The following is a 21,120-nucleotide window of genomic DNA, read 5'->3' as shown; positions in this document are numbered from 1 at the left end:
TTGAAAGGTAAATGTCTGGGAAAATACGAATAACAGAATTTTAGTTGCTGGATTCTATTGATAACTGTAGAATAAGCAGTGGGTGGAGTCAGAGTGTGGAAATTTCCAAGCTCTTTGTCCCAGGCAGCTCAACCACTTCCCTAGCCTAAAGACCTTCCCTGTTACAGTACTTGACTCCAGCATCCAATGCTGATGCAGAAATGCTTATGCTGGTTTAACCTTTGTCTTGGATCTGCTTCATTTAACTTTGGTAAACAGAAAAATCAGTGCATCCTTATGCAGGGTGTGTGTGGTTTTGAGGAGACAGTGTCTCCCTAGGTTGCCCACACTGGCTTTAAACTCGGGCTCCTCCTGGGTAGCTGGGAGTAAAGGCATGCACCAGTGCGCTTGACCTGAAAGGTTAATCCAAAGGATAATGCTATAGTTGAGACAAGCTTTGTCATTGAACTGAAAAATGTAAGTTTTCACCCAAGATTTTCTGCTTTTTTGGAGGGGATACCAGGTATTGAACTCATGGCACTTAACCACTGAGCCATATCCTAGTGCTAATTTTGTTATTTTGAGACTGGGTCTCACTGAATTGCTTAGTGCCTCACTTTTGCAGAGGCTGGCTTTGAACTCAACAGTCCAGCCTCAGCCTCCAGAGCTGCTGGGATTACAGGCCTTGCATTTTTTTAAAAAAAAAAAAAACTTTTTAATGTGGTGCCGGATTGAACACGGCGTGCAAGGTTGAGTACTCTACAGCTGAGCCATACCCTCAGCCTCTGGCCTTGCATTTTTTGAGTAAATTATAGTGTAAAGGGAATGAGCATGAAGCTTTGAGTTGCAAGGTATTGGGCAGAGCCTCCTTCCTCTTCTGGCTGTTAGCTAGTATTGTTGGAAGGTCACCCCCCATCAAGTTAAGGAATAGGAAAAGGTTAGGGCCCATTTCTTAAAGAGCTTTGATCTTGCATCCAGGGATGACTTTGACCCTTAAGCCAGGCATATGGGTCCTTCTAAATGAAGTTCCAGGGCCACTCCCATTCAAGTGACAGGCAGTCTTTCTAGTTCAGTGGACCTGACTCAGTTTGGAAACCATCTATAAATTTGAGGTTGGACCAGATGAGCTCAAAGGCTAGAATTCTAGAGTAGATTAGTAAGATTTGGAACACAACTGACCCACAAACAAATAACTTTAATTATTTTTTTTTCTTGAGCAGGAACTAGGCCTTGAGGGCCTTGCCCCAGCCCAGAACCACATTTATAATATAACCCATCACAGCTGGATTTAAAAAATACACAAAAATATATATATATATAATAAACATTATAAAACCTAGGTGGGATTTGGAGGTGGCCTGAGCAATATGCAAACTGTGAGGACCTTCAGGAAGCTCGGGCAAGGTGGGGTGGTGGTAAGGAAGGGGCACAGTACTTCATATGAAACTTATAAATACCCAGAGGTGAAGGTGGCTGGGGGACAGTCCACCAGCTCTCAGAGGCTTGGATACAGGGAAGGATTAACAGGACTAGGAAACTGCTGCCCAGGACAAGATCTGAGCAGGGGGCTTACCCTGTAGGGTATATGGAGGCTCTGGTGCCACTGGCTGGCTTGCAGACTGGAGTACCTAGGAGCCTTGTCCAAACAGGTACTTCCCCATAGTGGGGAATGCTGGGAGGAGGTACTATATCCGGACCCCCAACCCACCAGTCCTTGGCAGTTCCACTCCTCACTCTCATACAGACCCACCACTGACCAGCCCCCAGGAAGTAAACCTGGGCTCTAGCTCTACCCATCCCTCACTGGGAGCTACAGAGTCAGGATTGCACAGGCCACATAAGGAGCCTGGCTTCAGACCTGGCACACAGGAGATGCAAAAAAACATGGGCCCCTCTCAACCAGGCCCCCAACCTGATGCTCTTTCCCCCTCTGCAGGCTGCCTCCCTGGGTCTCCCATTCTACCTTGCCCATCGCATTCCCCTGGAGGCCAGGAGCTACACACTGGAGCCTGAGGGGGTCCTCCATCCCCACAGAACCAGCTGATGGTGGTCAGTGCCCTGGGCAAGCTGCCTCACTACTGAGCCCTCCTCTCTTCTCCCACAATTAAAGCGCAGAACAGTGGCAGGGAGTGTGTGTGCCAGGGATGGGCGGGGAGGCCTCTTGGGTCCAGGGCCTGAGGCCTGGCAGGTGGAAGAGTTCTCAACCTGGACTCCTGGGGGTGCCAGGCAGGTGTGTGGAAAAGATGCTCATCTTGCAACCTTGAGGAGGCACAGAGAACACCCTAGTCTTTGACAAGCTTGTAGACGTGGTGCTGGGCCCCATGCTCACTGGTGGAGACTTCGAAGACAAAAGCAATGACGAGCAGGGTCTCCTGGGAGTCTCGGCTTGTGACCACCTGGGGGGCAGGTAGGGCGGTTCACAGGGGGGCAGCCAGGGGCAGGGAGCTGGATGGGCCCTTCTGCATTGGTCTCAAGTCTCATCTGAGCCACCATTCTGCTACCCCACTTAACTCCCTGGCCTGCGGCCCTCCTGGGACGCCCAGTGAGCCCTGCTGCCCACACACCTGCAGGATGGTGAAGTTCTCCAGGACGCTGTTCATCATGTACTTCTCGGGCAGGTGCTTCAGCTTGTGGATGAAGTTGATCATGTACTCACACATGGGCGAACGGTGGATGCGGTACACAAAGCGGCCATTCTCCAGCCGGGCATACTCCGTCTGGGAGGGCCAGAAGACATCACCAAGCCTGCCCACACCGGCCCACCCACCCTGTCCCCATGGCCCCACTCACCTCCACCTTCTCCACCACCTGCTTGCCAAAGGAGCACACCTTAGTGGACACACTGATGGTCATGCTGTCGGCAGAGCTGTACTGGGAGCTGACCCCATAGAAGGCTCCTGGGCCCTCCTGGATAGTACTGTTGAGGTCAGCCTGGGGATAGGGCAGGGGTGGGGGTGGATGTCTCAGTTCCTGGCAGAGGCCAGTGGGAGGTGTCACACCCCAGGACCTGTCTCTGGCACTCAGCCCACAGGCCACAGGAGAAGAGCTGGATTAGGGTCAGTTTAGGAAGCTGGATGTGCTGCCCATCTGGGGTGGGGAAGGGCGCTGGGAGCAGGGAGGGACCAGGGTGGCTCACCCAGAACTTGACAAGGAAGAAGGCGTTAGGGGGCCCCTTCTCATAAAGCTCCTTCAGTCCACCCTTTTTCTCAGGGAACTTGTCATAGATCTGCCGCACGTCTACTGCCTCCAGGGGCGGGTCTGAGAAGGCAGGGTTCGTCTGGCCGATGTGCACAAACAGGTGTTTGCTGTACTGTGGGGAGGGCCCAGACAGGGTCAGGGGCACTGGGCACACAGGCCTGGACAGGGGGGCTGCACAGGGACAGAACTTCCCTATGGCAGATCAGACCCCCAAACTCATGATCCTGACACAGGGTCCTGAACCGCGCAGCATCACCCCCTCCCCACACACATTACCGTGTCGGGGTCTCGCTGCACCTCCATAAAGGCCGAATACTCAAGCAGCCGCAGCCGGGAGGAGGCGATGGTGCGGTCCTGCCACACGGGCACAGAGGCAGCAGCTGGGGGCAGCGGGGCCAGGGGCTCGTAACCTGTGAGGTGAGATGGAGCCTCCTCTGCACGGGCACAGGTGCGTTATCACACACAGAGCTGCCGTGGCCTGCACCAGGCTCTGCGCAAACAGGCGCCCGGTGCCATGGTGCCCTCAGAGTAGGAAATGGCTGGATTCTGACTTCCTGTGAGGTGTCCTGTACACTGTACACCCACAGAAGGTAGCCCTTACAGCACACGACACACACGCTTCTTTGTGTCACTATTAAAATGTGTCTAAACAGAAAATGCCAAAAAGTAAAAAGAGAAAATAACAACTACCCAGAACCCCAACGCCTAGAGAGACAATTTGGGAGGATGTTTACGGGAGCTTTCCAGACACAGCGACACATGTGAATGGGCTGTGCCTTGGCCACATATCGTTTTCTGCCAGAGTTCCAGAAGCAACAGCAAGATTGTAAGTCCCAATCTCCTGTAGGTGTGGTACACCAGGGTTCCACACACACACACACACACACATATGCACACTGTCACCTATGTGCATACTGCAGGGGCACTGCCAAGGGAGGGCTGTGGTGGGCAGCCTTGCTGGGGCACTTACTGCTGAGCGTGGGTGGCAGGGGTGGCTGGATGGGGTAGGCTGGCTGCGCGAAGGGCTTGATGCTGCGGGCAGGACGGTGTGGTTAGAGGCTTTCCTTGGCACCTCTCACCTGCCCCAGTCCCTCATCTGGGACCCCAATAGGAAGTCACCCAGCCTTTCTGCTGAAGTCCAGGAATGTCTGCTGACAAGTTAACTCGCAACCTTTCTGTTTCTTTCATATTTTAACTTTCAAGAAATCCTCTGCAGCTCACCATTGGTGGACACGTTGAAGGTTGCCTTTCAGCCCCACCCCCCCCAAAGCTGTTCATTAAACTGCGGGTGTGACTTACAATACGTGTTGTAAGAAGGCCAGTAGCTTGACCACCTGCCTGACTCAGGTGAACCCAGTGAAAAATAAACCAAGGGCCAACATAAGGGATGGCGGGGCTGCGGGTGACGAGCCCAGGAGCACAGAGCTGGGAGTCCTGCTGCAGCCTCCGGCCCTATAGTTTTGCATTCCAGCTCTGCACAGCTGGGCCGGGGCCCAGGTGGGGGGGCCCATGGCTGGCAGGAGGGGACCTGCAGTACTCACTCCTGAGAGGGTCCAGGCTGCTGTCCCAGGAGAGGGGGGCTGCTCCAGAACTGCAGATGGGACAAAGCCAGGGCCCTTCAGGATCCATGAATCCCAGAAGGCCCAGACCCCCCAGCCCCACCTCCCAGGACCCAGTACCCTTGAGGACGTGGAGAAGACGGCCTGCGGCAGAGGGGAGGGCGGGCTAAACTTGTTCTGCAGGACACTGGCGGAGACGATCTGGGCAGAGGACATGGATGCCATGCTCTGGAGGGCTTTGTCCTTGGAGACCTGGTCCTGGGAATGGGAGGGTGGAAGTGAGCCCTGTGCCAGGCCCCCCCGCCCAGAGGGCTTTGGGAGGCCAGGTGTGGACTCCACTTCCAGCTCTGCCAAGAGGTCTATTGAGTGTCTTCTCTGAGCCCAGTCGCCTAGGGGTATGTCAACTCCCTGACCACAACCCATAGTGAGGAACAGCACTGCTTTATGCCACAGCCCACTGTGGCCGTCCCTCAGGATCCACGGGGGACAGGATCCAAATGCTCAGGAGTCCCTTATGTAAACTGGCACTGCATTTTAAAGAACCTACACATTCTTCTGTGTCCTTTCAATCATCTCCAGATTATTTCTATATCTAGCGCAATACAAGTTATATGCAAATTGTCCTCCCCCAAGAGGCTGGGAGCATGGGTGCGGGTAACAGTTTACTTTCAGAGAGGTCTTGCCAAGATGCTGAGGCTGGCCTTGAACATCTTCCTGCCTCAGCCTCTGGAGTTACTGGGATTACATGTGCCATTGCACCCGGCATAAAAAATTTTTATACTAGAATTTTTAGGGAATAATGTCAAGGAAAAGAGGTCTGTATGTGTTCAGTACAGACAATCTTTTTCAAATATTTAAAAATCTGGGGCTGGTTGAATCCACAGGTTCAGAACCCATGGAAACAGAAGCCTAGCAGCATCTACCAAAATATTTCCCCTTGATGGACACCGCACACACTCGTAATTTCTATTTCTTCAGGGTGTCTTCAAGTATGATACGTGGACCAACAGCACCAGCATCACCAGGGAGCAGGTGAGAAAATCAACCTTTCAGGCCTCAGCATGGACCTAAGGAATCAGGAACCCCGAGGGAAGCCCCAGAGGTCTGTTTGAAGGAGCCCTTCGGGGGACCTGCCACCCACCGAAGCCTGTGAACAACTGCATTTCATTCTTACAAATGCTGCTTGCAAACGTGTTAAACTGATTTCATAATCCGTAATTTGTTTTTTTTGTTTGTTTGTTTGTCTGAGGTGCTGAGGACTGAATCCTGGGCCTGGCCCGTGCTAGGCAAGCCTCTACCACCAAGCCACACCCGAGTCCCCTGCACTCTAATTTGAAAACTCCACCTGTGGCGCTCTAGACCCTCCCCCGGGAGGCGGTACAACTTACCAGGTTCATGGCCTGTGAAGGAGAGGAGGACAGATTAGAAGAGACATGGTGACAGCTCCATGGGGCAAGGGGACATGTCTTCACCTACCCCCACCCAGTGCCCACCTGGCTATCAGCTCCCGGGGAGCCCAGGGAAGCTTAGAGGCAGCAGTGGGCACTGCCCACCCGCTGAAGGGAGTGCCTGCCAGCTGGGGGTGCCCTGGAAGGGGTAGGATGAAGGGGGGACAAGCTGGCACACCCTGCATCTGTCCCCTGGAATTGTGTATAGGATGGGGAGCTAGGGGCGGGGAAAAGAGCATCCGGGCAACCTGTGAGCCTGACGTGGTCCAGCTCAACCCCAGACCCAGGTCCTCAGGCACAGAGCAGCCAGGACCATGAGGAAATGGCGTGCCCACCTCCTCAGCCCTGCCAGCCAGCATCCACCAGGACCTGCCCACCCGGAGTCCCCATGCGTTTAGCAAGCAGCAATCAGAATGAAGGAGAAAAGGAATCAGAGGAGAAATGGCTCTTAGTGGCCCCAAGTTGGTCTCCCTCTCTCTCGCTGTAGGGCTGCCACCCCCCACTCCCGGGCTCCTGCTCAGTCTCCAGGGACTGTGGCCCTGAGAAGCCTGTCACAGCCTTCGGGCTCCCGGCTCACACCTGTGCTTCTGAGACCCCCGCTCAGCGCTCAGCCCTTAGCCTTCTCCTGGGCAGGGCCAGGCCGAGTGACAGGGAGCCCCATACCTTCAATTTGGACTGAATCTCCCGAGATTTCCGCCTGGCTAGAACCTGCAAGTGGCTAGAGACCTGTAGAGAGAGAGCAAGAAAGAAAGAAAAAAGAACGGAAAGAGAGCAAGAACACAGCTTAGCCAGAGAAGAGGCACGGCCCGGGCTGTGCAGAGTGGCAGAGGCACCGTGAGGAGGGGCCCAGGGAGGCCTGAGGCCCCAGTCAGGCGCCCAACATACCTTGATGCCAACCTGGTACTCCCGCACCTTCTTCCGAGCTAGAACCTGTATGTGGCTGGACACCTAGGGGCCGCCCCGCGTCCCGCCGAGAGGAAAACACAGACAGTGAGGAGGCACAGCCGCAGGGTGGCCATGGGCAGGGTGATCCCAGCCCTCATCTCTGGGGGACCAAATGTAAATGGGGGAACTGTGGGCAGTTGCCTCCTGGCACTGCCAATTCTGCTCTCATCTTGGTCTTGTATTGATTAAGAGCCCACCATGTCTTCCAGGACCACCACGTACAGTTACGTAGTTTGTTCACTACACAAAAATACCTGGCCAGGGGTACCAGTGAGAGTTGAAATCTAGCCCTGGTACAGGGCTGCACCTAGCTCAGAGGAAGGGTGTCTTTCCCCCTCTTTTTCTCACTGGTGTCCTTAGAGGAGACACCTTTTTCACACACAACAGAGGACAGCAATGGCCAGGATGCTCCAGCTAGTCATTAGGTCATACACTAAGGCCAAGATCTCCCCGTCTACTGCTGCCCACCTCCTGTCCACGGCAGCTTGCTAGCCCATAAACCCAGCTTCTTTCCTAACACACGTGCCTTCCCTCTCCTTGGACTAACATGCCGGCCTGGGGTAAGTACATAGTAAGTGCTCTTAATTGCACCTCGGGCTCTGCCAGCAACCTCCTTCCTGCAGCCTCTGTGGGCAACCCTGAGCCAATCCCACTCTCAGTGTGTACGTCCTGGGCTGGTGTGCCAGACGTCCTCAAGGAACACACGGAGTCCCAGAGACCCACGTGTCACTGTCAGCCACTGCACTGGCTCTTAGCTTTCTCTGCAAGTTGCTTTTGTTCCCACAGAGACACAGTTTCTTTTCCTTTTTAATCACAGCCTGAAAGTTACTATGTATGTGGTGCTCAGGGCTCTGCTACTGGGTTAGGACCTGGTGGGCCTCCCCCCAGGCAGCACTGCACACAGGAATCAGGCTCAGGGGCAGCGAGATTAAGGACCACTTTAGGCCACGAGATGCCATGTTCACTAAGCACACACGAATTCAGCACTTCACACACACAAATTCATTTGATCTTTGTAGCAGCACTAATCCAACTTCTGACAGATGATGAAATCTAAGCACAGAGGAGTTAAGCAATTATTCCTAGGACACCCAGCTGTGTGCAAGAGCTGGAACTTGAACCCAGGCTGCCGGATGCCCCAGCCCACTTGCTTCCCTACCAAGCTATTCTACCAGGACTCCTCAGACCCGTAGACACAGGGCACCACCTCCAAATGGCCAGCTCTGTGACAGCTGAAAGTCACATGAGACTCAATCCCAACTTAATATTCAGCTGTTTGGTCAATGTGGAGGCATGGCCCTTGCTATTAACTGCTACATGCAATTAATCTGAAAAAAAAACTAAAACTGCATTTCTTTGCCCCAAACCCCAGTCAACTAGTTGGTCATTGTCACACACACAGACAAGCCCCATCCACACAACCACAGGATGGTCCCCTTTTTGCAGGGGACGTTAGACGTAAAACCCAGAGTCCCAACCGAGAATAAAGCTGGAGAAGGATGAGGATGGCAGTTTGTAAATACCAGGCTCGCCACGAAGCAGGGCTCAGAGCGCCCCCTTCCTGGCCCAGGACAGCTCTGTTTATAGTAAGGACAGTGACTGCAACAGCGGTGACAGTGGCAAAGGCTTACAGGGCACGGTTTCCAGCCCTAACACATTGGCTCCCTTAACGGCTGAATAACTGAGGATGGGGGACTCCAGCCCCAGCCCCTGGCAGCAGAGCTGGGGTTTGGACCTGGGGTCTGAGCCCCGAGTCCCTGTTCTTAAAAAACAGGCTCGACTCCCTCATGGGCCCAGGGACCGGGTGGGCAGCTGCCTGCCGCCCCCTGGAGCCTACGCAGTGCGGCACCTCAGAGTGAGCTCAATGAATTCACGCAGCACCATGGAGGCGGGGCAGGGAGGTGCTTAGTCAATGTTAGGAACAGGAGGTGCCATTTCCACCCCACACTGGGTAGGGGGCGACTGAGCCTTCCTCTGGGCCTGGGCTTGGGCAGGCCAGGCTGGTCACCTATATACACAGGGATCCAAGGAGGGGGGTACATGGTCCAAATCTCCCCCAGACAGGGAGGGTGGGAGGCTGAAGGTGGGAACGGCCTCCCTTCCTCCAGGTTCCTGCCTCCAGCCCAGCCTCACTCCAAGACACCCCAAACACAACTCAGCAAAACCCACGGCCCTCCAGGTTTCCTGTCACCACCCGCTGCTTTCTCTGGACCAGAAGCCATCACTGTTTCTCTCTCTATTCCGACCACCACCGTCACCGCCACCCTTGTCCAGGGCCCTCTCCACCTCCCGGTCAGCCTCCCTGCCTCCACCGGGTCCTCCCTGATCCACTGCCCTGGCTGACCCAGGGCCTCCTTCCTCCACAGCTGCCACCTTCCACTCTCTCTAAACCGGCCTTGAATCCTGCCACCCTGGGGGACGTTGTCCCCCACACTTCTAGCTGAACCACAGCCTCTCCCACTCCACACTACACTGCCCCTGGGTGGCTCGCCCTGTCCAGTGAGCTGAATCCTGGATCCTCCCACTCCAGCCCAGTGACATGGAGGAGTTACTTAACCTCCCTGTGCCTCAGTTTCCTCATCTGAAAAATGGAGACAATCACTGTGCCCACCTCCTAAGGTTGCTGAGAGGATTAAATAAATTGGTATAAAGTGAGTTTTGCAGGGATTTAGGATTTTTATGATTATACTCAGGTGTCACTTAAGGATGGGAAGAGTTCTGAGAAGTGTGTCATTAAGTTGTTTTGGCACTGTGCAAACATCAGAGGGCACTTACACAAGCCTGGAGGTACAGCCTGCCACACACTTGGGCTGCATGGTACACACTGTGGTACACACACACACGGCTCCCCGGTGACTAACACATCATTACGTGGTGCGTGACTGCACTGCAATCTGCATAGCCAACTTGCTCAACCTGAAAGGGTCCTCCTTTTCTTCTCTGACTAACTTAAAAATGCAGCTCAGGTGCCACCTCCTCCAGGAAGCCCTCCCTCGCCCTCCTCCTGGCCTGGTCTGGTTTAGATGCTCATCTGCCTATCAGTGCCCTGCACACCCCTGTCTCAGCCAGGCCATCCTGCTCTGTACTTGTCTGTCTCCCTGACGGTGACTGGGCCACTCAGGTCGTGGCTTTTCTGTAGGCCCTGAAGTACAGGCCATGGGTGGGTGGCAGGTAGTCAGGGAAGACGGTGGGGCCACCTCCCCAGGAGCTACGAGTGGGCCTGTGAGGACACCCGGGACAGGGGAGCATCAATGCAGCAGTGCAGGGCAGGCCGCTCTGAAGAGGGGGCAGCTCGGAGCAGACCCGGGGGGTGCAGTCTAGGGGAGAGGCCTGTCTCGGTACCTGTTTCCTTGTCCGCGTCTTTCCTGTCCTCAATTTAATGTAGCGTGCGATCAGCTCATTCCGACCTAGATGAGGTAAGAGAGAAAATGAGGTGAGGGAAGAGGGCAGAGCTGGAGACCCCACAGGGCCCCTTCCTCACTGTCCCCAAGCTGCACAAGTGGGCCGGCGAAGGTGGCTGGGGAGCCCAGGTGCTGGGACCTGGGGGTTGCTCATCAGGAGAGATGGGATGGGGGCTTTAGATGTCGTGCAGATGCCTGGGGTAGGTGTGTTGTAGGACAGCCAGACAGGGGGCCCAGAGGGCCTGGCCTGGGTGGCACCCCTGTCACTCGCAGCCTGGAGCAGTGCTTCTCTCCTGGGTCACCAGCTTGGAAGCTGAGTGTTCATATCTGGGTATGGAGGGGCTCACCGACGTGTGAGCCAGCTGTGACCCAGGGGGTGGGCACCTCAGCACGTGCCCATTCACACCCTGAGAGATCTGGACTGACGTCCAGCCTCACTCTGTCCTGGTCACGGGGCACCCTAGACAAGTCTCTTCCCTTCCTCGTATGGAACATCTCTCCTACACAGACAACCTGTGACAAAGGTGTCACTTATGCGTGTCACGGTGTCCTTGTGCCTGCCGTCCCATATTTCAGGTTGCTGCATCTCCTACCCCTAAGAGTGCCAAGCTGCCTGTGAGCCTCGTAGGGGCCCTGCTCAGCCCCCAGGAACCCTGGGGAACTGGCCCTGTGAGGGGGCCCCTGGACACATGCTTGGGTGTGTGCCAGCATCCTCTACCCCAAAATCTAAGCCCACTGTCCCCCAACCCCTTGGCCTCCACAGAATGGCCACATTCTCCAAATTCCTCTCCCATGACAGATTCATCCCCACGGGCTCCGCCCATCACCCAGCCCCTCTCCACCCCATTCCCTCCACCCTGTCTAAAAATACCCTGTGGGGCTGCCCCGGCCATCTGGGAGGTGGCAGTGGGGGCAGGAAGCCCCCACCCTATAGAAGGCGCCCTGGAACTTCTGCCTACGCAGGAAAAGGGGGCTCGGGTGCTAAGGACAGGCGTGGCAGGGGGTGGAACGGAGGAGGCACAGGCCTGCCATTCCCCACTCTGCCAGAGTCCTGCCACTGGGAGAGGGGCTGGGGGCTTGAATCCACAGCCACAGGCTGTTGGGAGGGCTGCTGCAGCCGGCGGAGACCAGGGCGAAGCGTCAGAGGGCCGGGTATTCCGAGAAGGCAGCTCTGGGGGCTCCCTCGGGTGGTGCTGCGCAGGACCCCCGCTGCCTTCTGGAGCAGCCAGACGGCAGAAGGGGCCAGAAAACCCGGAGCGGGCAGGGAGAGGGGCGTCTGAAGAACTGAAAAGGCCCCGGTCCTCCGTCCTCCTCCCAGCACAGGCCCTGGTCACAGCGTGACCTTCCACCCGACCCTGGCAGGAGCTGAGCAGAGCTGTCTGGCGGGCCTCGCCCCCAGGCCTCCTTCCCACTCCCTCCCAGGCAGGGACCCTCGCCCAGGCCTGGACACTGGACTGACCCAGTTTCCTGGGCCCACTGAGTCACCCCGAAACCTCCAGGCCGGCAGCGGAGGAGAGGCGGAGCAGGCGGGGTGAGGTGTGGGCTGCGGGCCGCCCGGCTGGTTTGAGGAGGCCCCAGACACCAGGCTGCACGCCCAGACTCGCCGGCCGCCTGCCCAGGCCCCAGGACTTCCCCGACTGGTTGGGTGAGGGGCAGAGAGCAGGGGGCGGGGCCGGGCGCCCTCCGTGTCCCGTGCCTGCCGCACGCACCGTACATCTTGCCCTCGTCCGACAGGATGATCTTGCGCCGGCCGCAGGGCGGGTAGATGGCCAGGGCCTCCTGGAAGCTCTGCTCGATGTCCGGGCTCCACACGCCCTCGGCGTCGTTGTCCAGCCCCTTGTCCAGGCCCTCGGGCCCATCCTCCCGGGCCTCCCCGGGGCTGCTGCTGGCATTCCAGCTGTTGGACGCTATGGTGCTGGTTGCTCTGGGCTCTGGGCCTGAGCCCACGGGACGGCCTGAGCCTGGGGGGCAGAGGCAGAGGGTGAGGGCCAGGGTCCTTCTGCCCACAGCCATCTCCCATCCCCCAGTCACCTCTGGACCCTGCCCCCACCCCCAGTCCCACTCTAGGGCAGGGGGTCCTAGGTGTTCCCAGGTGGGATGGAGGTCACCAGAGGTCATGCTTCTTTAGAGCCGGGTGGACGAGCTACTTTACCTCTCTGAGCCTTCACCCTGTGAAATGAGGAAAGGGCCTCCTTAGAGGGGTTGTAGGGGTAAAAACTTAAACGAGATCATGACAAAGTACCATCCACAATGCTGTCAGAACACTCAAGATAGTGTGACCAATAACAGCAACAGCGACAATGCCGTACACCTGCTTCCCGGTACATACACATGCTCTTCCTGGGGGAAAAGCTCTTGCCTATGCATTCAGTCAGAGCCATAGCAGGGAAGGGATAACAGGAGCAATGCCCGGTACTGCGGTCAAGAAAACTGAGGCTCACAAGTCAAACAGCTGCCAAGGCACCAAGAGGAGCAGCTAGGAGAAGCAGGGACAGGGCAAGGGGTTTCTGCTGCTCTCTGAGGGACACTGTGGCTCTCGCCCAGCAGAGAAGATGCCCAACCAGGGACCCTACCCCTCATTCTTACCCCACCAATGCAGCCTTGCTGAGGAACACTGGTGGGGTAAAGAGGGTCCCAGACCTGGGAGAGGAATGGCTGCTCCTTCCCTAAATAGACAACTAAGGAGGACCTTGCCGAGGAACCCAGACGCAGGGCAGGAAATGCCCCAGGAATTGGAAGAAGACAGCGACGATGGCTGCTGGGTGGCACGGGAATGGCTGAGAAGGTGCCCCGCCAACGGTCAAGCCAGACCCCACCCGCTCCTCCATCCCACTTCCTGTTCCCTCACCTTCAGGGCCCCAGTGCAGCCCATAAACCACCCACACGCCTCCCCTGTCCTGACCCACAGAGCAGATGGGCCAGGGCTCTGTAAACTGAGTTCCGGGCAGTTGCCAAGCTGGGTTATTAATTCAGAGCACATCAGCCAGTCCCTGCAAAGCACAGCCTCTCCTCAAACCCTCAACCCAGAACCTGCATGATCGATGCATATCAGAGTCCAGGGGCCCCAGGGCCTGTGGGGCTGTGACCCTAGAGCTTTGCTCTGGGCAGCAGAAAACACAGTGAGCAGGGTATCCTCAGAGTGAGGACCCCATCAGGAACCAGGGAGGGGAATATGACAGGCCCTGCTGAATGGCAGCAGGGGTGGGTGTGGGTAGGGGTGTGGGGGGCTTTCTCCCTGTGGAGCCACCTGTTTGCTTTGAGAAGCCTGAGGGGGTCACTAGTGGAATGGGGTTATCTGAGTATCAGGCAGACATTGAATTTAGACTTGATTTTACTACTAATAACAGCACCTGCCATTGCCAGGCATGGCTCTGGAATTTTACACACGTTGACTCATTTAATCCTCATCATAATCCTACTGAATAGACATCATCATTCCTACTTTACAGATAAGAAAGCCAAGGACAGAGAGGTTCAACAACTGGCTCAAGGAAACACAGCAAGTAAGTGCTAGAGCTGGGTTCTGAGCCCAGGGTATTTGGCTGGAGTCTTTTAACCAAGCAGGCCCAGCTCTCACAGCAGCTGCCTTGAGTCTGCTCAGTGGGTCCAGGCCAGGGGATCCCCTCAGTCCAAGCAGCTGGAGCAACTTCAAGACACCCCCAGCTCCGCCGCCACACACTGCTGTGTATGCCTTCGTGTGAGGCCTGCAAGACCACTAGGAAATTGCTTGCACAGCCAGTGGGTAGCCAGAGTCAGAAGGGCCAGATTCCCCCATCCCCAGCCTGTCCCTCACGCCAGGAAGCAGTATGCAGACCCCCCAGCCTCAAGGCCAAAGCTTAGATAGGAATGAGGGGACAAAGGGGTGTTGTCTGGTGGGGGAGGGATGCTGAGGGGCCAGGGACTCCCATGTTGAAGCTGTTGGGAAGCTGGGCCTCTCCCCAGACTGGCTCTTAGAGGGAGGGAAAGAGGGGTTCCTTGGCTTCCACCCTCCTGGGGAAGTCCTCAACCCCTTCCCCAGGCCTCCCTCAGAGCAGCATGGGACCCAGTGCATGGGGGCCCTGGCAGCCCCAGACTTCTGCGGCAGCTTGCGGCCTCCCTTGTCCAGGAGGTGCCCCCCCCTCCCGGGTGATGTCAGCCCTGCCCCGCCCCCTCGGGAGCACTGTGGCCAAATATGGCGAACAGAGCAGCGCCCGCCTGCCTGGAGCTGGGACAGACTGGGGGCAGGGCAGTGGCCCCTGGTGGCAGGACTAGGGCAGCTGGGGAGGGGGAGGGGCACAGTGGGGGCCCAAAGGACGAGTCAAGGAGAGAATGGGGACCCTGGTCCCTCATGCTGGCTCTTAGGCACCCGCAGAACTGACCTTCCAGGAAAGCCCCTGGGGGCAGAGGTGCCCACACAGGGGCCTGCAGGTGGCACCCCCAAAACAGAGCTCTGCCCAGCAGCACCAGTGAGCAGATCTGCTGCTCTGTTCCTACCCCAGGAGGAGGTGCGCAAGTGGACGGTCACAGCGGGCAGCTGCTGGGGGCTGATGAGGTCTCCAGCGACTTCATCATGCAGGAGGGGTCAGCGTGAGGAGCCGCCTGGCTGCTGTCTCCCAGAATTACTACCCTGTTTGTGGCAAGGACAGCGACTCACAGGTGCCCACCCCCTGGTCCCTGCCCCACTGGGACTGGCCTGGTGACAGAAGTGGCTACAGGCTCCTGTGCGAAATCCAGAGGGGGCTGACTGGGGCAGGAGGGCAGGCAGGGGTTGGGAGGGACGCAGCCCCCGGGGCAAACCACTTTGCTGGGCTGTGCCAGCAAGAGGGGCAGGAGACCCAGTGAAGGCTGGGAGTGGAGCCTGAGAGCAGAGGGGACAGGGTAGGACAGACAGACAAGAGTCCCAGAGAGAGAGCCAGAGGAGACGAGGTGCCAGAGCCACAGACAGATGGAAAAAGCTGGGGTGGGGGGAAGAGAGTAGAAAGAGTGGTCACACCACACAGAGACCAAGACCCAGGGAGGGGGCATGCAGCAGAGGGAGTAAAGGGGACAGGAGGGGAAAGGCCAATAAATCCAGATAAGACAGGCATGGGTGGGGCGGGGGTGCAGAGAAAGACAGGGACAAGGACAGAGATACCCAGAGGTCAGGGCAGACCAAAAAAGAAGGAGTGACGGGAAGGCCACAGTGGAATCAGCCACATCCAGGCCATCCCACCCTGTCCTAGGGCTCAGCCTCCACCTCCAGCTCAGGCCGCAGCCCTCAGGTGGGCTACTCAGCCTCACCCTGCCTGACCAGCCCCACCTGCTTCGCCTTTCCCAGGCCCTCAGCCTTCTGGGGTCAGAAGGTGGCTCTGGGTGGTGGTGGCAAGCACAGGGGCTAGGAGGCTAGGTGAGCAGGCTTTGGGGCCCTGGAGCAGATAAGGGGCACCTTACTGCCCACTCCCCACCCTGAGGCCAGACCTGCTGGAAGAACTGGCTGGACAGCTCCAGGGATGCAGGCCAGAGCTGAGCTGCTGCAGAGGCCCCGGCCCAGCCCCGCCCCTGGCCCTGGCCCTAGCCCACCGGGCCCTATACAGCTCCTTCACCAGGGGAGGGCCGGCCAGGCCGAAGCACAAGCTCTCTCAGGACTGTACCCTGGTGGGAAAGGCAGAGTGGCAGGAGCACACCTACCCCGCCTCCCTGCCACCCTGCACCAGTCCACAGGGCAGCCTGTCTCCCCAGACCCTGGCCCTCCATTCAAGTATGGGAGGATCTGTGAAGTGCAGGGAGCCCCCTGTCCTCACCCTGGGCTTGGCTGAGCAGCAGGGTTGAGCATGGGAAGGCAACAGGGGGCCTGGAGAGCTTCCCGAGCCCTTGGCCTTTTCTCCTACCCCCACCCACCCGCCCCACAGTGGGCCAGCTGTTCTCCAGCTGCCAAGACTCCCACCCTAGCAGTGGCCACGCTCCGGTTAGGACCAGACTGTGCTGGGGGGAGGGGGTAAGTATGGTGTTTGCATCCCCCACCTCCAGCTCAAGGACCCTTGAGGGACCCTGCCAAGTGGCCACACCCTGCCAGGCTGCAGGGAGGACCCTCTTCCCTGGAGCAGGATCCGGGATTTTTACAGGAGGAAGCAATTTGCAGAGCCCACTAGGAGAAGATGGGGGCCTCCGCCCCTCTCCCCCAGATCATTAATGTGCTTCCAATTTGGGAATCAAGCCTCTACCCCTCCTCTTCCAGCCACTTGGGGTGGGGGTTTTCTTGGGACCAGCGTGGGGTGGATAGTCCCCCCAGGCTCCCTTCTCCAAAGCTCATCCATAGGTTGTCAGTGTAGGAGGCAGGCTGGAGAGTCTTCAAGTCTCCTGCAGAGAAGGGACCAGTTCTGGACCTTCTCCGGCTCTTTGAGACTATCCTTCCCTCATCTGGTCCCATACCCAAGGAGGGAGTCCCAGGTATCAGTGGGGACCCCTTGGTTCTCAATTAACAGTGGGTGCCCTGGGTCACCCACTGAGCTGTACCAGCCACTCAGGCTTCCTCTGTGCTCTTCCTCTCTCACACGTGCTCTGTTTACTGCCACTGTCCTGCTCATTCCCTGTCACCTGCGCCTCTTCCCTTCCTTTTTAAAATTTGTATTCTGACAAAATATACATAAAACATAAGTTTTATCATTGAAACTATTTTTATGTGCACAACTGAGTGGCACCAAGGACATTTCTTCTTATGGTTTTGAACAGTATCTTTTTCATGGTCTTCCACATAGATGCCACATGCATTGGGGTCTCAGGTCCCCACAAGCATCACCCACAGGATCCCACGCCCTGTCTGGCACAGCCCTGAGGACATCACCCACAGCAGCTCAGATACTGACCACCCACAGAGCCGGTCTCAGTCACACCCCACAGTTTCTTTCACACAGACATGCGCACTCAGAGTGGCAATCGCTGTTTCCCCTGTGCCCGGTGTTCACACTCAGATCCTCGCCACAGTACACCCTCAGATGTGACCACTGTGCCCTTGTCACATAGCATGGCCACAGTGGGTCCTATCCTTTTATTCATACCTAGTGTCCTATCCAGTCACACCTGAGGCCATCTCATGCTGTTTCACAACATACAACGTCAGAACTGGTCACGCTGCAGCATCCTCTGTCACCCAGGATGTCACCGGTTCTGCCTCTGACACATGCAGCCTCACATTTGTGCACACCCTCCTCAGGCACACACACAGACAGCCAAAGCAGTCTCCCTCACAGACTCCAGTGTGATGGCCACACATTACAGGGAACGTCACCCATACAGCTTCCCACATACGCATGCAGTGAAGATTCGCAGATTCTCCCAGGGACTTATATTGCCAGTCACACAGAGAAAATGTCACAGTGGCTCTCACAGGCATGAATTTCACAAAGTCACAGAAAGTTTCTCTCACATACATATCGAGCCTCCCAGGAACTGTATGGAGCACTGGCCTCTCCCACACACATTCACCTGACACACGGTCTCATCCACACAGTGTCACACTCCCGGCCTCTCTCGCACACCCAGCGTCACACACAGTTGCACTGTTTTCCCTGTATCACTTCCTGTCCAATCGGGCCTGGCAGGGAGTACAGGAAGCAATCAGCACTCTAGGAAACCCCAAGGACTGAGGTTTTGCAGGGAGATGGAATTCTTGGGCCCCAGTCTCCAGCCCCCTGTGGGTCCAAGGGAAGGAGCAGGGCCCTCTCCAATTGGGCAGCAGCCACTCCTGAAGCAGACCTCCAGGGAAAGGCCGTGGGGACAATGCTGAGTGTGACCTGCTGACCTCCCAGCTCTAACTAGAGAGGCTCTTGCCATGCCCTCAGGGCTGCCCAGAGGTCCTCGGAGACATGGATCCTGAAGGCCACCTTTTACACCCCACCGCTTCTGCTGCCCTGTGTGGGAAAAAGAAGCCGGGACCTCCTGGGCACCTCCACAGAGGACGGCAGCATTCAGACCCTCAAAGCTCTCCAGCTGGCACCACCAGCTTCCCTCTCACTATGAACCCCCCTTCTGCTCCCCTGTACCCTGAGCAAGGAGGTGGGTAGGACAGGCAGCTCCTGTTCCAGCCTCTTCCACAGTGAGACCTAGTGGGCCCCCAGAGGGCTCTGGGAATGGAACAGAGGGGCAGCCATCCAGGTGGTCTCTGAACACCCCATTTCATCTAGCCCAGCTATACCTTACTCCAGATGACAAGTTTCCCCAACTCTACTGGGCCTCCCTGTCCCTTGACACCTGCTGCAGGCAAAGTTTTCAGCCATGCCTACCTGGTGTAGCTACTCCTTACCGCCTCCTGCCCTCTAATGTGTCTGTCTTGCCTTCTTTGCTGCACCATTTGGGAGAACCCACCCAACTGTCTTGAATCCACCTGGTTCAAGCTCACTGATAGGAGGAGAAGGAAGGTAAAGGAGGGATACAGAGACTCTGGGAGGGCTCCAAGAAAAGACACCCAAGAAAGTCATTTATTCCAAGCAGGGAAACTGAGACCCAAGAGACTTCAACTTGACACAGTTAGTGAAAGGTTCACCTGGGACCAGATCCCTAATTTCTTGACCTCCTCTGTTGAGCTACCTCGTCTTGATTTAGTTTGTCTCCAACAGTGTATATTAGGGTCTGCAAACTGGTGAGGGCCAGCATGGGGCTTAGGGCATGCATGTTCAGGGGCACATGTGTCAACACACAGGCACACACACTCAAAGCTCTCTCCTGCCAACCATTGACCATTCTGCTCAGCCATGTCCCAGCACATATGTGCTAATTAGCATTAATTACTGTTACCTCCTGGGAGATGGGGGTGGGAGCAAGAGCCTGAGATGCTTATAGGTTCCTAGCCACTCCAGAAGGAGTCGGGATACAGGGACCCTGAAGTGACCCTCATCAGATAGATAACCAATCTGGGAAGATACACACATTGGTCTATCCCCTGCCCACAGGGTGAGCAGGAACCCAGAAGAGCAGAAAACCAAGTACTCTGAGGGGTACCTCTAGAGGAGAGGGTCTTGGGAAGGGGCTATAGGAGTCTGAAATCCCCCTAAGCTTCCAACCTTTTAGGAATTCTGCTTTCCCTCCTGGCCCCAGGTTGCATGCAGCATCCTGGTCAAGGAGATGTCCTGGCATCCAACTCTGGGATGGAACATGTATTCACAGAATTAGGCCTCAGGAGACCCTGATACACAGAACCACCACCAGCACTAGACCCTCTGAGCTGTATCCAGCCTCCATCCCCCTCCTCTGTGCTGGACTACAAGTCCAGGCCTGACCTGGTTCTGCCCATACCTGGAGAGAGGGAAGACAGAAAGAGGAAGCCCTCACCCAGGGCCTCATGCCCCCTTCCCTGAATCTCAGCTCTGAACCAGGACAGAGTGGGAAAGGTGACAGAGTGGAGTCTCAATGATACTGCCCCAGAGCCTGGATGGGCTGGAAAACAGACCCAGACCAGCACGCCAGTCCTCCCTTTCCCCAGGCAGGAATAGGGCATGACACAATGAGGGGACCCGGTGGGAAAGGGTGCACCAGCCGCCCTCCAATACTCTACTGTTTAAAGAAGGGCCCTGAAGAAGTGCCGCGAAGGCCCCAAATCCCACCCCTCCGAGCTCAGAGCTGGAACTCCGACTTCCATCCGGACGCGGGCAGCAGAACTGCAGCTAACTTGAGCTCCTGCCTTTTGAGGGGCACACAGGCGGGGCGCACAGCTTGGCTCCCTGACACCCTCCACAATCCAGTGCAGCCGCGGGCACCGCGCGCAAGAACCCGCCCGGGCGCCGGGAGGCCCGGCCCAAGGCCTGCCTGGAGCTGGGGCCCGGCGGGCTCCTGGAGAGCGCGAGCCGGGAGTCCAAAGGGCGGCGGGGCCCGGGACTGGGCGCCCCGGGTACAAGTCCCCGGTGGCAGGCCCTCCAAACCGTGCGGTCTCAGGTGCCGGTGCGGACACCCGAAGCGCGAACCGACCGACAGCGAAGGCACGGGGGACACAGTCTCCCGGCTTCCCTACTCCGCGGACCGACTCGTCCCGGTCGCGGGGGGGTAGGTGGGCGGGGCTTCCCGGAGAGATTTTCTCCCCCTTCCCTCTAAACTTCCCGGCACCCAGATCCGGGGCTCCAGCTCAGGGTGGACAATAGCTCCGGACCCTGCCCCTCTTGAGCGTTTCCCCCGATTCAGAACCAACCAACCAACCACCTCTCCCAAGCAAGGCCTCCTCCCGGCGTCCGCCGGGCTTACCTGGTCCGAGCTCGGGGGGGCGCTCCGGCCGGGCAGCTCCACCGGGCCCGCGGAGCCGCGAGGGGGGTCGGGGAAGAGGGGTCTGGGGAGGGGGCTAGCCGGAATGTACGGAATGAGTCGGGCCGGAGCGGGAGGCGCCGGGCGTGGAGGAGGGAGCGAGCGGGACGGAAAGTTTGTGTTGAGGAGCCGGGCGGGGGTGGGGGCTGCGGGAAGGAGGGGGCGGGGCGCGCAGGGGGCGGGCCCAGGCCGCGAGGGGCGGGCCCGCGTGGAGCCGCCGCCTGCGCTCGCGCTGTCCACTCGGCGCCCGCGGGACTCGGGGCCGCTCTGGCCTCCCGCGCCTGGGCGCCCTGCTCCTCGCCCGGCGGCGCGGCGCCCCCCACCTCCCACCAGCCTCACCCTTCCCCT

General features: G+C 57.6%; 1 protein-coding gene and 1 long non-coding RNA gene across 5 annotated transcripts; one reads left to right on the top strand and one right to left on the bottom strand.

Moving 5' to 3' along the window:
• Nucleotides 1-1,154: 1,154 nt before the first annotated feature.
• Nucleotides 1,155-20,834, bottom strand: Tead3 (TEA domain transcription factor 3). 4 transcript variants are annotated; one of them, XM_078020140.1, is made up of 13 exons: nucleotides 20,716-20,834; nucleotides 12,240-12,699; nucleotides 10,472-10,536; nucleotides 7,070-7,132; nucleotides 6,125-6,136; nucleotides 4,857-4,994; nucleotides 4,719-4,768; nucleotides 4,148-4,209; nucleotides 3,454-3,587; nucleotides 3,116-3,289; nucleotides 2,770-2,910; nucleotides 2,544-2,696; nucleotides 1,155-2,375 (listed from the first exon to the last, which is right to left on the bottom strand). In XM_078020140.1, the coding sequence occupies exons 2-13, from the start codon at nucleotides 12,646-12,648 to the stop codon at nucleotides 2,262-2,264; spliced, it is 1,515 nt and encodes a 504-aa protein (XP_077876266.1). In that variant the 5' UTR covers nucleotides 12,649-12,699; nucleotides 20,716-20,834; the 3' UTR covers nucleotides 1,155-2,261. The 4 variants fall into 4 exon arrangements, with proteins under 4 accessions (XP_077876266.1, XP_077876267.1, XP_021577664.2 ...); XM_078020141.1 differs by lacking the exon at nucleotides 20,716-20,834 and having other exon boundaries at nucleotides 12,240-12,491; nucleotides 12,639-16,366; XM_021721989.3 differs by lacking the exons at nucleotides 7,070-7,132; nucleotides 20,716-20,834 and adding an exon at nucleotides 6,848-6,910 and having other exon boundaries at nucleotides 12,240-16,367.
• On the top strand, nucleotides 1,916-5,954 carry LOC110597511 (uncharacterized). Its single transcript, XR_002483259.3, has 3 exons — nucleotides 1,916-2,028; nucleotides 2,598-2,904; nucleotides 5,715-5,954. It is a non-coding gene; the product is annotated as an uncharacterized LOC110597511 (long non-coding RNA).
• Nucleotides 20,835-21,120: the final 286 nt, after the last annotated feature.

This window comes from Ictidomys tridecemlineatus, chromosome 8, assembly GCF_052094955.1.
Source record: "Ictidomys tridecemlineatus isolate mIctTri1 chromosome 8, mIctTri1.hap1, whole genome shotgun sequence".
Taxonomy (NCBI): Eukaryota; Metazoa; Chordata; class Mammalia; order Rodentia; family Sciuridae; genus Ictidomys; species Ictidomys tridecemlineatus.
The sequence above is the reverse complement of the archived record's forward strand: the minus strand, read 5'-3'. Positions and strand labels throughout refer to the sequence as shown.

Coding starts and splice junctions, on each gene's coding strand:
- Tead3 (XM_078020140.1), bottom strand. CDS start 12,648: ATGACCTCTGGTGACCTCCATCCCACCTGGGAACACCTAGGACCCCCT. Junction 10,537..12,239: donor GGACGAGGGCAAGATGTACG/GTGCGTGCGGCA, acceptor TACCTCATCTAG/GTCGGAATGAGCTGATCGCA. Junction 2,911..3,115: donor TCTTCCTTGTCAAGTTCTGG/GTGAGCCACCCT, acceptor CCCTATCCCCAG/GCTGACCTCAACAGTACTAT.